General features: G+C 37.1%; 1 protein-coding gene across 6 annotated transcripts in view; it reads left to right on the forward strand.

Annotated features, from left to right (window-relative positions):
• Positions 1-12,700, forward strand: part of KMT2E (lysine methyltransferase 2E (inactive)) — a 104,397-nt gene that overhangs the window by 24,663 nt on the left and 67,034 nt on the right. For 2 of the 6 annotated variants that reach the window (XM_055392560.2, XM_055392567.2), the window contains exon 2: positions 6,947-7,131. In XM_055392560.2, coding sequence (XP_055248535.1) covers positions 7,061-7,131 — 71 coding nt within the window. In that variant the 5' untranslated portion in view covers positions 6,947-7,060. Of the gene's footprint in view, positions 1-4,236; positions 4,311-4,497; positions 4,639-5,264; positions 5,344-6,946; positions 7,132-12,700 lie in introns of all 6 variants that reach the window. The other 4 variants (XM_055392561.2, XM_055392564.2, XM_055392563.2 and 1 more) reach the window with 4 other exon arrangements.

Raw genomic sequence — 12,700 nt, forward strand, 5'->3', positions numbered from 1 at the left:
AGAACTCAAAGGGTGTTCTGGCTAAAATTTTTAACAACCCACTCTCTCAGGAACGAATCTATTCCTCAGAGAACTAATCCAGTCTTGCCAGAGATAATGCTCTCACTACCACAAGAGCCACCCACAAAGTTGGGGCCCTCATGATCCAGACACCTCCTGTTCAAGGCCCTACCTCTTAAAGGCTCCACATCGTAACCTTGCTTCACTAGAAATTAAGGTTTCAACATGAGTTTTGGCAGGGACAAATCTTATTCAAACCATAGTACGCAGTTTCCCTCAATGGTAACGTCTTGTAAAATTGTGGTACAATGTCCTGACTAGTGTGTGTGTGTGTGTGTGTGTGTTTTAAGAGACAGGGTCTCCCTTTGTTGCCCAGGTTGGAGAGTAGTATGATCACAGCTTGCTGTAATCTCAAACTCCTAGGCTCAGACGATCCTCCTACCTCAATCTCCTGAATAGTTAGGACTACAGGCTTGCACCACCATGCCCAGCTAATTTTTTTATTTTTGTGGAGTTTGGGTCACACTCTGTAGCCCAGGCTGTTCTGAAACTCCTGGTCTCACGTGATCCTTCTGCCTCAGCCTCCCAAAGTGCTGAAATTACAGACGTGAGCCAACACACCTGGCCAAGACCAGAATATTGACATTGATACAATCTTCTCCTTTTATTCAGGCTTCCCAGTTGTATTTGCACTCATTTGTTTGTCTAGATTTAGTTCTGTGCATTATGATCACATGTGTGGGTACCTGTACCCACCACCACAGTTAAGGTATAGAACAATTTTATCACTACAAGGATCCTTAATATTGTTCTCCTATGTAACCATACCTATCTTTCTCTACCCCTTTCCTTTTGAATAACCTCCATTTCTGTAATTTATTACTTTAAGAATGTTATATAAATGGAGTTAAATAGTATGTAACTTTTTGAGGTTGGCTTTTTTTGGGGGGGTGGGGGGGTGGGGGGATGGAGTTTTGGCTTTGTCACCCAGTCTGGAGTGCAGTGGTGCAATCCTGGCTCACTGCAACCTCTTCCTCCCAAGTTCAAGCAATTCTTGTGCCTCAGTCTCCTGATTAGCTGAGATTACAGGTGCCCACCACCACACCTGGCTAATTTTTTTTTTTTTTTTTTGAGACTGAGTCTTGCCGTGTTGCCCAGGCTGGGGTGCAGTGGCACGATCTTGGCTCACTGCAAGCTCCGCCTCCCGGGTTCACGCCATTCTCCTGCCTCAGCCTCCCAAGTAGCTGGGACTACAGGCTCCCGCCACCACGCCTGGCTAATTTTTTTTTTTTTTTTTTTTTTGTATTTTTAGTAGAAACGGGGTTTCACCGTGTTAGCCAGGATGGTCTCGATCTCCTGACCTCGTGATCTGCCTGCCTTGGCCTCCCAAAGTGCTGGGATTACAGGCGTGAGCCACTGTGCCTGGCCTAATTTTTTTTATTGTTAGTAGAGATGGGGTTTCATCATCTTGGCCAGACTGGTATCGAACTCCTGACCTCAAATTATCCACCTGCCTCAGCCTCCCAAAGTGCTGGGATTACAAGTGTGAGCCACTGTGCCCAGCCAAGATCGGCTTTTTTTTTTTTCACTCAGCATAATTACCTTGGATTCACCCAAGTTGTTGCCTGTATTGATAGTTTGTTCCTTTATATTGCTGAGTAGTGTTCCATTTAATTTTATTTTCTTGCTTTATTTATTTATTTATTTATTTATTTATTTATTTTGAGACAGAGAGTTTTGCTCTTGTCACCCAGGTTGTGCAGTTCAGGTGATTCTCCTGCCTCAGCCTCCTGAGTAGCCAGGACTACAGGCATGTGCCACCGTGCCCGGCTAATTTTGTATTTCTAGTAGAGGTGGGGTTTCACCATGTTGGCCAGGCTGGTCTCGAACTTCTGACCTCAGGTGATCCACCCACTTTGGCCTCCCAAAGTGCTGGGATTACAGGTGTGAGCCACCACACTCGGCCATAAACACAAATTTTAGTCTTTGAGACTGTATTTGCCCACGTTTGTGGTGTTTTAATGCATTGTTACAGATTAAATGTAAATTTGTTAACTGGATCAGGTTTGAGGGAGGAGCAAGGTCGGTTTTGTTAGTGCAGTTTCATTTAATAATCAAAGGAAATGCAATTCAGATGTTCTGGAGTGAGATACTTAAGTATTTAATTTCCCTTTTTGAGAGAGGCAGCTGTCAATTTTTTCTTCCTTAATTGTGAATTCTAGATTATTTATTTTACCTATCATGTGGCAGGGTTTTTTGTTGTTGTTGTTCTTTTTGTTTTTTTTTGTTTTTTTTTTTTTTGGCAGAGGCTGTCACCCGGGCTGGAGTGCAGTGGAGCAATCTTGGCTCACTGCAACCTCTGTCTCCTGGGTTCAAGCGATTCTCGTGCCTCAGCCTCCCAAGTAGATGGGATTACAGGTGTATCCACACCCAGCTAATTTTTGTATTTTTAGTAGGGACACGGTTACACCATGTTGGCCGGGCTGGTCTTGAATTCCTTACCTCAGGTGACCCACCCGCCTAGGCCTCCCAAAGTGCTGGGATTACAAGTGTGAGCCACAGCTCTCGGCCATCTGGCAGTTTTTAATTTCAGGCATACTGATGTGTAGGCTCTGGAATCAGACCACAAGGGTTCAGATCTTGATTTGGCTATTTATTGGTTATGAACTTTGGACAAGTTTAACCTCTCTACCTCATTGTAAAATGAGGATAATAAATGCACCTATACCATAGGTTTATTGTGGAGATTAAGCATTGTAAGCACTCAGAATTTGCTATCATTATTATTATAACCACTAGTTGGGGAAGTTTGAGTATCAGATAAGTGCTTCTAGAGCACTATCTGGTAGTAATGCTAGCTCAGTTGTAGAAATGCATATTCATTTTGTTATCAAATTTATATTTTATAGTTTTTCAGAATCTAAAATTCTGTTGTTTTGATTATTTGGAATAATCTGTTAATGTAATTGTAAGATCATCAGCCTAATCAACTTCCATTTATAGTTGAAAGTCAGAGCAGTGAAATGACTTGCCCAAGCATTCATAGGTCGTAACTTGGAATGGATCTGATTGACTAGTATTCTTTTCATTTTACCTTAGTCAGCTGCTGTAAATTAAATGTTAAATGACTAATAAGGGCTGTTTAATTTCCAGTCTCAGTTACATGTCTCCTCAAAATTTCTTTCAAGTTTCTTTAATTATTTCCATTAGTAATTAAGCCAAAAATTTACCTACTTAGTCTCTTAGTGATACACATCCAAAATATATACATTAATTTAAAATATTTATTGAGCACTGTGCCAGGTGCTTATAAAGGACAGAAATATAATAAATGGCTCTTTCCTCAAAGAGATTGTTATATTGGGCTCTTTTATTTGTAATTTTAGAAAAATATTTTTCCTCATATTTTTTATTCTTTCTGCCTTTTGTGTATCATATTAATCTTTAAAGTGTTACTTTTTTCTTTTTTTTTGTTTTTTTTAAGACAGGGTCTCCCTCTGTCAGCCAGGCTGGAGTGCAGTTGTGCAATCATGGCTCACTGCAGCCTTGACCTCCTGGGCTCAAACAATCCTCCCATCTCAGCCTCCCAAGTAACTGGGACTACAGGTGTGCATCACCACATCCAGCTAGTTTTTGTATTTTTTGTAGGGATAATGTCTCACTATGTTGCCCAGGCTGTTCCTGAACTCCTGGGCTCAAGTAGTCTGCCTGCCTCAGCTGCTCAAAGTGCAGGGATTACAGGTGTGAGCCACTGTGCCCAGTTGTTTTCTGTTTATTTTAACATGGTCTTAAAGGCAGCTTCAGTCTTCCAGTTTTTCTGATAAACTGTTTTCTACTTTAATTGCTTTTTTTGCCTTTTACTTCATTTTTCCTACTTGAGAGTCTTGTTTGTTTTTATTGTTTTTGTTTTGGTATTGTTGCCTTTGCTAAATCTGTTTTTAATATTGTATTAAAATTTAATATTTTTCAGTTATTTTTAAAAATTTTTAAATATTAAATTTCATATTGTATCCCAGTGTTTCTTTTTCCAGTTTGATTTAGTATTTAACTTTGATTGTTGCCTTTACTTGTGTTTACATTCATTTGTGTAAAAAGGGAAGAGTAAATTTTATCCTTTTAAGAATTGGCTGCTTTGTGTGAGTCACTTTGGTTTTAGGTACCATCTTAGTTAGAAGTAATTGTAATTTTATGCCATTTAAAAATAGCTCAAAACTCCTATGTTCACTTGGTTTCTAGGTCTATTCTGGATAAGCAGGTTTTGTGAAGACATTTATTCTTTCTTGGACCTCAGATTTACCAGACATCTCATGGTATTTCCTTTTCTATTATTTCTTTAATGGCTGCCATTTATTCTCAATGTGTTTTGTACATATTTTACTTGTCAGCTGGATGACCAGTTTTTTGATTCACACATAAGATGTGAAACATTGTGTTAATTGTTAAGGTTGTGTTAAAAACCTTTTCCCTTTATTTATAACTTTTTTTTTTTTTTTTGAGACGGAGTCTCGCTCTGTCATCAGGCTGGAGTGCAGTGGCGCGATCTCAGCTCACTGCAGCCTCTGACTCCCTAGTTCAAGCGATTCTCCTGCCTCAGCGTCCTGAGTAGCTGGGATTACAGGCACATGCCACCAAGCCCAGGTAATTTTTGTATTTTTAATAGAGACAGAGTTTCACCATGTTGGCCAGGATGGTCTCAATCTCCTAACCTCATGATCCACCCGCCTCGGCCTCCCAAAGTGCTGGGATTACAGGCTTGAGCCACCATGCCCGGCCAATTTTTGACTGTTTTTTAAACTCACTGTGTTAAAGGTCACATCTTTTCTGCTTACTACATTGGCTTTCCCTTTTTAAAAAAACTATGATTTGACCCTAACGAATTCATCATTTTATTAAATATCAACAACATTTTTAAGCAATGCGAGTTTTCTCATTATAAGATTTTTTATATTAATGAAAATAGTGAAATACTTGCCTTAATGTCTTAATACATATGACCTCTTGTCTTCTGACCTCTCGTGAGTAAATTACTGAGATCTGCTTTTCCTGTTGAATCAAATTCAGAGTCTGCAGTTCTGTTTCAGATGTGATGATGTATCTTTGTCCTGAGGATAAACTTTTGTGTTTTTAGGGAAAGGCAGTTATGGGGATGTCATGTGGTCGTTTTTAATGACACTTGATTATAAGGGTGATAGTTCATTTAGTTAATTAAGCCAGAGCTGCAGTTTCATCTCAAGTTCTCTAATGCATTCACCAATTCTTTGTAGAATGCTGTTATGTCCCAGGCACTGTGCAGTTTGGAAGACAAGCAGCAATAGCACAAATAGAAGTCATTGTCTGAAGGAGGTTTGTGGCAAGCTCTTTACTGAAACATCTCAAGTGTGGTGTGTACTGAGGATGGCATATTTATATAAAAAGGGATGTACTAGTAAATAAGTACCTAAGTAGATTATTTTAGATTAGAAATATCACTCAGTACTTAAAAGACTTTAATAATGACTTGATTTCCTTTCAATGTTTGCCTCTGGTAAATAAGTATACCACTAAATATAGTATATACCTAAAATACAAGACTTTTGTGAGTCTAACATAAAAAACAGTGTTTATTCAAGTAGCAATTCTTATATCTGCCTGTAATATTTAGTTACATTTGAAAATATCTATTTAGGTTAATTCCTGTTTCACAGATTATACAGATTGTGAGTTCATACATTATGGGGGAAGATTACCAAAGCGGGTTAATAACATGTTAATAGTGGTTTGAATTCTCCAAGAAAACTAGCCTTGAACTTTTAAACTGTGTGTAACTGGGAGAGAGCTACCAGATTACTAATTATTATAAGATAAAAATATACAGTAATAGACAATTGCACACTGCTTTTCAATATTTCAGGTATTACATTACAGAGACAAGGATAATGACTGTTGCTGTTTTCTAATTTGTAGGATTATCTATATTGGTTTTGTTCCTGAGTTGCACCTGTATAATTTTTGAAAAGACTTTGAGTAGATATTTTATAAACATACCTGTAGCCACTGTTATGTAGTGAATTTAAATTAGAAAAATTGATGTTGAAGCTAAGTATCTTTTAGTTGCTATTGTAAATTTGTTTAAAAAAAAACTTCATTAGTTTTTTCTACTAATTGAATTAGGGAGTATTAACTCTTTAATAACTGAACAGTATTAATGGAAGAAAAAGAGAACTCCTTCAACAGTATACCTAGATTTACCTGTTATAGAAAATGACAACTACTGTACAGTAATCAAATTCATTACAAATAACATAGTTTCCCTTACATACAAACAGTAGAGTAGAATTGGTTCAGATCCTGGGTTCATCTCTTAAGTGGAGTAGCCTTGATTAAGTTATTTTTAAACCATGTGTTGCTGGAGGAGAGCTACCAGATTGCTAATTATTATAATATGAAAATATACAATAATAGACAATTACACAGTGCTTTTCGGTATTAGCCTGTTTTGGTTTTCTTTTCCTCAGTGGTAAAATGGAGATACCTACCTTAGAATTAGGAGGATTAAATAGACCATCCATGTAAAAAAGCTGATTATGGTGCTTAGTCCATAGTAAGTACTCAGTATTTGGTAGTATATTGTTAGATCACTCACTGAACAAAGAAGACTTATTTTTGCATACTGGCACTATAAGAAATTACATTTTATCTTTTAAAATGAATAATTTTTGGTTCTTCATTAAATATGCCTTAGTAATCTTCTTGTGGCATTCTAAATTCATTCCCTCAGAAAGATTGTGATTTAGAAACTTTTCTTTTGATCATGATCACATAACTCAATTCCAGAAAAATTAATGAGAGAGACTCTAAGCAAATTTCAATTTATATTGAGATTTTAATAAAGAATGTTTTCTTCATGTTATTTTACTTACTGTTATAGTGTGACTATTGCTTTTTTGTCTCCTTTTCTTTTAAACAGGGTTTGTGGATGCACTTAGATGTTTGCAATGAGCACTGTGGCTGGCATGCCCCAGTGTTTTGGATACCAATGCATAGGACTCCATAGTAATCGAATTTACCAGAGGCGAACGTCATGAGCATAGTGATCCCATTGGGGGTTGATACAGCAGAGACGTCATACTTGGAAATGGCTGCAGGTTCAGAGTAAGTATTTAAATTGGTTACATAAGCAAAAAAAAAAAAAAAAAAAAAAAACCCTTCTGGAGCTAGATAGTAGGAAGAAGTATAAGTGGAAAATATTAAATTTCTTCTTTCCTAGCCATTTTTTAAAGTAAAAAAAAAAAAAGCGAAGTTACCTTTCTTTCTCAAACACTGAGAACGTGATTGCTAACTTTGTTTTCCTTTTAAATAGCATTACCACTAATATTCATTATTGGATTGAAGTATTGACATGACTTTTTTTGACTCCAAATTTCTGAGAAGCGATACATTTTTTACCAACTATATTTTCCTATAGTATTTGATATTGTTATTCCAGTGTCACTAGAGCCACCTGCTGACAGGAGTCATTAATTTGTTGGTGCTTGGGTTCCTCCCACCCCCAGCAACAGATGGAGTTTTGCTGTGTCTCCCAGGCTGGAATGCAGTGGCTCTATCTCAGCTCATTGCGACCTCTGCCTCCCGGGTTCAAGCAATTCTCCTGCCTCAGCCTCCCGAGTAGCTGTATTACAGGCGTGTGTCACCACGCCCAGCTAATTTTTGTGTTTTTAGTAGAGATGGGGTTTCATCATTTTTGGCTAGGCTGGTCTCGAACTCCTGACCTTGTGATCCACTCTCCTCGGACTCCCAAAGTGTTGGGATTACAGGCATGAACCACTGCGCTCAGCCGGTGCTCGGGTATTTTTAGTTTGAATTTGTATGATTGAAGATTCTAAAATATTTTGTATATAATGAAACATTTTCAGAAACTTTTTACTTGTTCTTTTTTCACCCAGTGCTTAACATTTTTGCTTGTGATTTCTTGACACTTAATCGATTATGAAGAAACTATTTTTTTTTCTGCTGCTTTTAAAGTGAGTGTTGATTTGTTTGTACTAATTGGAGGTGCTTTCATTTAAGTGTGGCTTTGTTTTTGTATTCAAAAGCCTGCTTTAAAGTACTGTCCTTGCATTGTTTACAACTGTTCTTTTTTTGTTGTTTGTTTGTTTTGTGACAGAGTCTCGCTCTGTCATCCAGGCTGGAGTGCAGTAGGGCAGTCTCAGCTCACTGAAACCTCCAGGCTCAAGGGATTCTCATGTCTTAGCCTCCTGAGTAGCTGGGATTACAGGTGCACGCCACCACACCCAGCTAATTTTTGTATTTTTAGTAGAGACAGGGTTTCACCACATTGACCAGGCTGGCCTCGAACTCCTGGGCTCAAACGATCTGCCCACCTTGGCCCCCCAAAGTGCTGGGATTACAGGCATGAACCACCATGCCCAGCCATGTTTACAGCTGTTCTTAGGGTGATGCTGAATTTTTCATTTGTTTCGTACTTAATCATAAACAATTTTTTCTTATAATTTTTTTCACTTGTAATACATACAGAGCTCATTGTATTCATGTAATGTTCTGTAAGTGTTAAGCAGCTCCCCTACTTTGAGCAATGTGTTTTATATAAAATATCTTAATCATCCCAGCAAAAAGGCAGGTATTATTTTCATTTTATAAGAAATGCAGCTCAAGGAGATTAACACATTTGCCTATGGCCACATAATTAATAAAAGGTAGAGTTAGGTTTGAACCCAGAGTTGCTTGGCTCCAGATTCATGCTGCCACATAGGTCAGAAGAGTCACATTTAGTTAATAAAGGAGTAAAATGAAGTGAAATGCCACATATGATGAACTGAGGACAATTGTCATACCAAACTTCATTTGCTCTTTATTTTTAAATTTCTTACGTATTTTCATACAGATATTTAAAAATAATAGATTGTAAGAGAGAGAAAAGAAATGGACAGATTTTGATCGCAAATCTGAAGGAGTATATTGAGAAGTCATGGAGATTTTTTACACCTATTAATATAACAATTAGTATAACCTATTCATGTTATGCCTTCAATAACATACACTGGCTGTGGTTATATTATTGAAATGTATGTTATCGGAGGTCTTAACACTCATAAGGGAAAATTAGAGGTTTTACCTAAGATCTAAGATGCTGGTATGAGCTTCTCATCAAAACCCACTTGCAGTTTGAGAGTTTATACACAGAAGAAATTAAATTTTTAATTGGGAAGAGGAACATCCTTTAAGTCCAGTTTCTGAGGAATTAGAGCTTATTTATTCCATCATTCTAAACTGTTCTTTTTCTCTAAATGCCTCCTCAATTTAATGATTGGCATTTTTCGCTTTTTAGATTTTCAGTTCTAACTTACTTAAATTTCTGCACTAATAATATATGATGTGGCTTAGGTGATAATTTGTGATGATTTTTTAATGAATAAGGACATTTTGGTATAAAACAAATAAGATTTTAAATTTGTAAAGTGGTTCCAGAAAAATGTGGCAATATCAAATAGATTATTGCAAACAGAGTAGTGGTTGTTCTTCCTTTAAAGTTTTTGATGTTAATTTAGAATTACAACACATTTGGAAATAGCCTTTTTTCATTTTTAAGAATAGAAATATTACATAAATAATTCAGCTCAGTGCGGTCGGTGGCTTATACCTGTAATTCCAGTGCTTTGGGAGGCTGAGGCAGGCAGATCGCTTGAGCCCAGCAGTTTGAGACCAGCCTGGGTAATACAATGAGACCCTGTCTCTACAAAATAAAAATTTTTAAAAAATTAGCTGGGCATGGCGGCGCATGCCTGTAGTCCCAGCTGCTTGGGAGGCTGAGGTGGGAGGATCACTTGAGCCCAGGAGTTCCAGGCTGCAGTGAGCCATGATCGCACCACTGCATTCCAGCCTGGGTGACAGAGCAAGACCCTGTCTCAAAAAAGTAAAACAAAATAATTCTACTTCTGATGACCAAAAATGTTCTCTATATTTGTAAAGTTAGTGAAGCAATGAAAATTAAAGTGGTATAAATTTAGGACTACCAGAATTTAGGCTTTGGGTAACTCTAGTCTAAAATAATATCTAGTACCATTTTGTAATATAGGCTGTTTGCTTCATTAAGTAAATAATCAACAGTCATAAATAGTACTCTGGTAAATTTCACAGGGATAGTAGGGACAATGCAGTTTGATGGGAAAAATGCTAGACCAATTTAGGGACTTTAAGGTATTTTTTCTTTGCTATTATAATACCATGTTGACTTAGAATTAAGAGTTAGTTTATTTTACAGATATGGGCACTGAGACCCCAGAGTAGTTACGTGGCATGTCCCAAGGATATATAGTGACTTTAGTGGTAGAGGTAGGACTTGGATGTAGGGTTTGTGACACTTAGATCAGTCATCTCCTGGTCTGTAAAACTGGAGATTGGATTATCTGCTCTATAAAATACCTCCTAGGATAGTGCCTGATTATCAGTTTGGAGCAGCAGTGACCCTATTTCCAAGAATAATTCCAGTCCCACTGCACTCAATCCCATACCAGGCAGGACGCAGTAGCTGATCTACCAGTAGTTTTGTGACAGTGTTGTTGGGGGAGTCAATAAATTGCCCTCTGAAGATCCACTATCACCGATTCTAGGCCAGGAGAATGCTACTTTCAGTCTTTGATATCTCTGAGGGAAAGGAAACCACACCCTGATACTCCTTGGAGCCAGATGCAAACCAGCCTTACCACACTATTTGTTCTACCTGCTTTACTTACCAAGGCTTAGGAGCAGCATTTCACCTTCTCCAGGCTCCCAGTATCACCTGAAGGGGTCAAAGGTAGGGCCTGGGTGACTCATTTGGATTAAGTCTTGACCCTTTGTCAATTTTATCTGTTCCTCTAATTCCTGTAATTGGGCACGGTCTAAAATGTAGGTCCATTCAGATGTCCAAATCCTTATGGTGTTCTTCCTTTTATTAATTCTTCCACCTGCTATGTATAATTTAGTTATTACAGTGACCATGCTACCATCACATTAAGGCCCATGCCTAGTTCTCAGATCTTCTTACATTGCCCGATCTTGCAGCAGAATTTGATACTATTGACTCTCTTTACCTTTGGCTTTAGTGAAAATATATACTTTTAAGTTGTGGTAAAATAGATACAACATTTATCGTGTTAACCATTTTTAAGTGAACAATTCGGTGGCAGTAAGTACATTCACAGTGTTGTGCAGCCATCACTACTGTTTTCAAACTTTATCATCCCAAATAGAAACTCCGCATTCACTAAATAACTCCTTCTTTCCCCTTCTCCTAGTACCTCATAACCTCTATTGTAGTTTCTATCTTTATTTGCCTATTCTAGATACCTCATATAAGTGGAATTATAAAATACTTATTCTCTTATGTCTGGCTTATTTTACTTAGCATAATGTTTTCAGGATTCAACCATGTTATAGCATATACCAGAATTCCATTCCTTTTTATGGCTGAATAATAGTCCGTTGTATAGATGTACTATATTTTGCTTATCCATTCATCTCTTGACGTACACTTGGGTTGTTCCTACCTTTTGGCTATTGGAAATAGTACTGCTATGAACATTGGTATACAGGTATCTGTTTGACTCCCTGTTTTAAATTCTTTTGGTTTTATAGCTAGGAGTGGAATTGCTAGGTCATAACATAATTCCACATTTAACATTTTGAGGAATCGTCGAACTCTTTTTCCACCTGCTTTTCTTTTTATGGCATGATCTCCTTTTTAAATGTTTCTTCTTTTTCTTAAATATTTGTGTTTTCTAGGGATCTGTACTTCCTTACTTTTTAAACTGTCCTGGAGATGTCATCTACTTCTATAGCTTTCACTGTTTTTGCATGCTCGTGACTTCCAAGTCATCCTTAACCTAATTCTCTCTTGGGCTCTACTCACATAGCCCTCTGCATTACTAGACCACTTAGATGTTCTGTGAGTAGTTCAAACGTAATAAAATTAGTACTACACTAATTCTCTTCTTTCCCTCATCCTCTCTAATAAATTCACACCAAAAAAGCCCTCTTATTCATATATTCTATTTTTCACTCAAAGACAGCAATACACATAAGCCATAATTTTTCTAAAAACACATAAGTCATTTAATTTTCCCAGGTTTTTACATCACTGCTTCTTTGTTGCCTTTAAGTCTAAATTCAGACTCCTTCTAATAGTATGCAAAGGCTTTCTTTTTTTCTTCCTTTCTTTCTTCAAACTCCTGTTTGAATGGTTTCATGGTATTCCAGTCTAGAGGTATACCAAAATTAAGTTTTAATCAGTCTCATTGAATATGTAAGTTGTTTGAGCCAAATATTGCAGTGAAATTAGCATTTTGGCATAATTTTTGTACATGTCTTTAATGATTTACTTAGAATAAATGTGATCTAGAATTACTAGGTCAAATGGAATGCAAGATCTTTTTAAAGGCTACTGATATATGTTGCCAGATTGCATTCCTGAAAGTTTGTGTCTACTCAGAAGAAGTCAATACCCTGGCAATTTGGGACATTTAGTATAGGAGAAAGTAGGTTTATAGAATTTAACCCTTGAGAGTGTCACATTATGATAGCGTGTAAATACATCAAAATTTACCTTGCCATCTAATTTTATGTAATATATTCTGAGAAGTTAGGACTATGTACAATACAGTTTAACAAAATTGCCATTAAAATAGTTGTATTTTAAAAGTTGATGTGTCAAATATGATCCCAA

The sequence above is a fragment of the Gorilla gorilla genome, chromosome 6 (genome assembly GCF_029281585.2).
Source record: "Gorilla gorilla gorilla isolate KB3781 chromosome 6, NHGRI_mGorGor1-v2.1_pri, whole genome shotgun sequence".
Taxonomy (NCBI): Eukaryota; Metazoa; Chordata; class Mammalia; order Primates; family Hominidae; genus Gorilla; species Gorilla gorilla.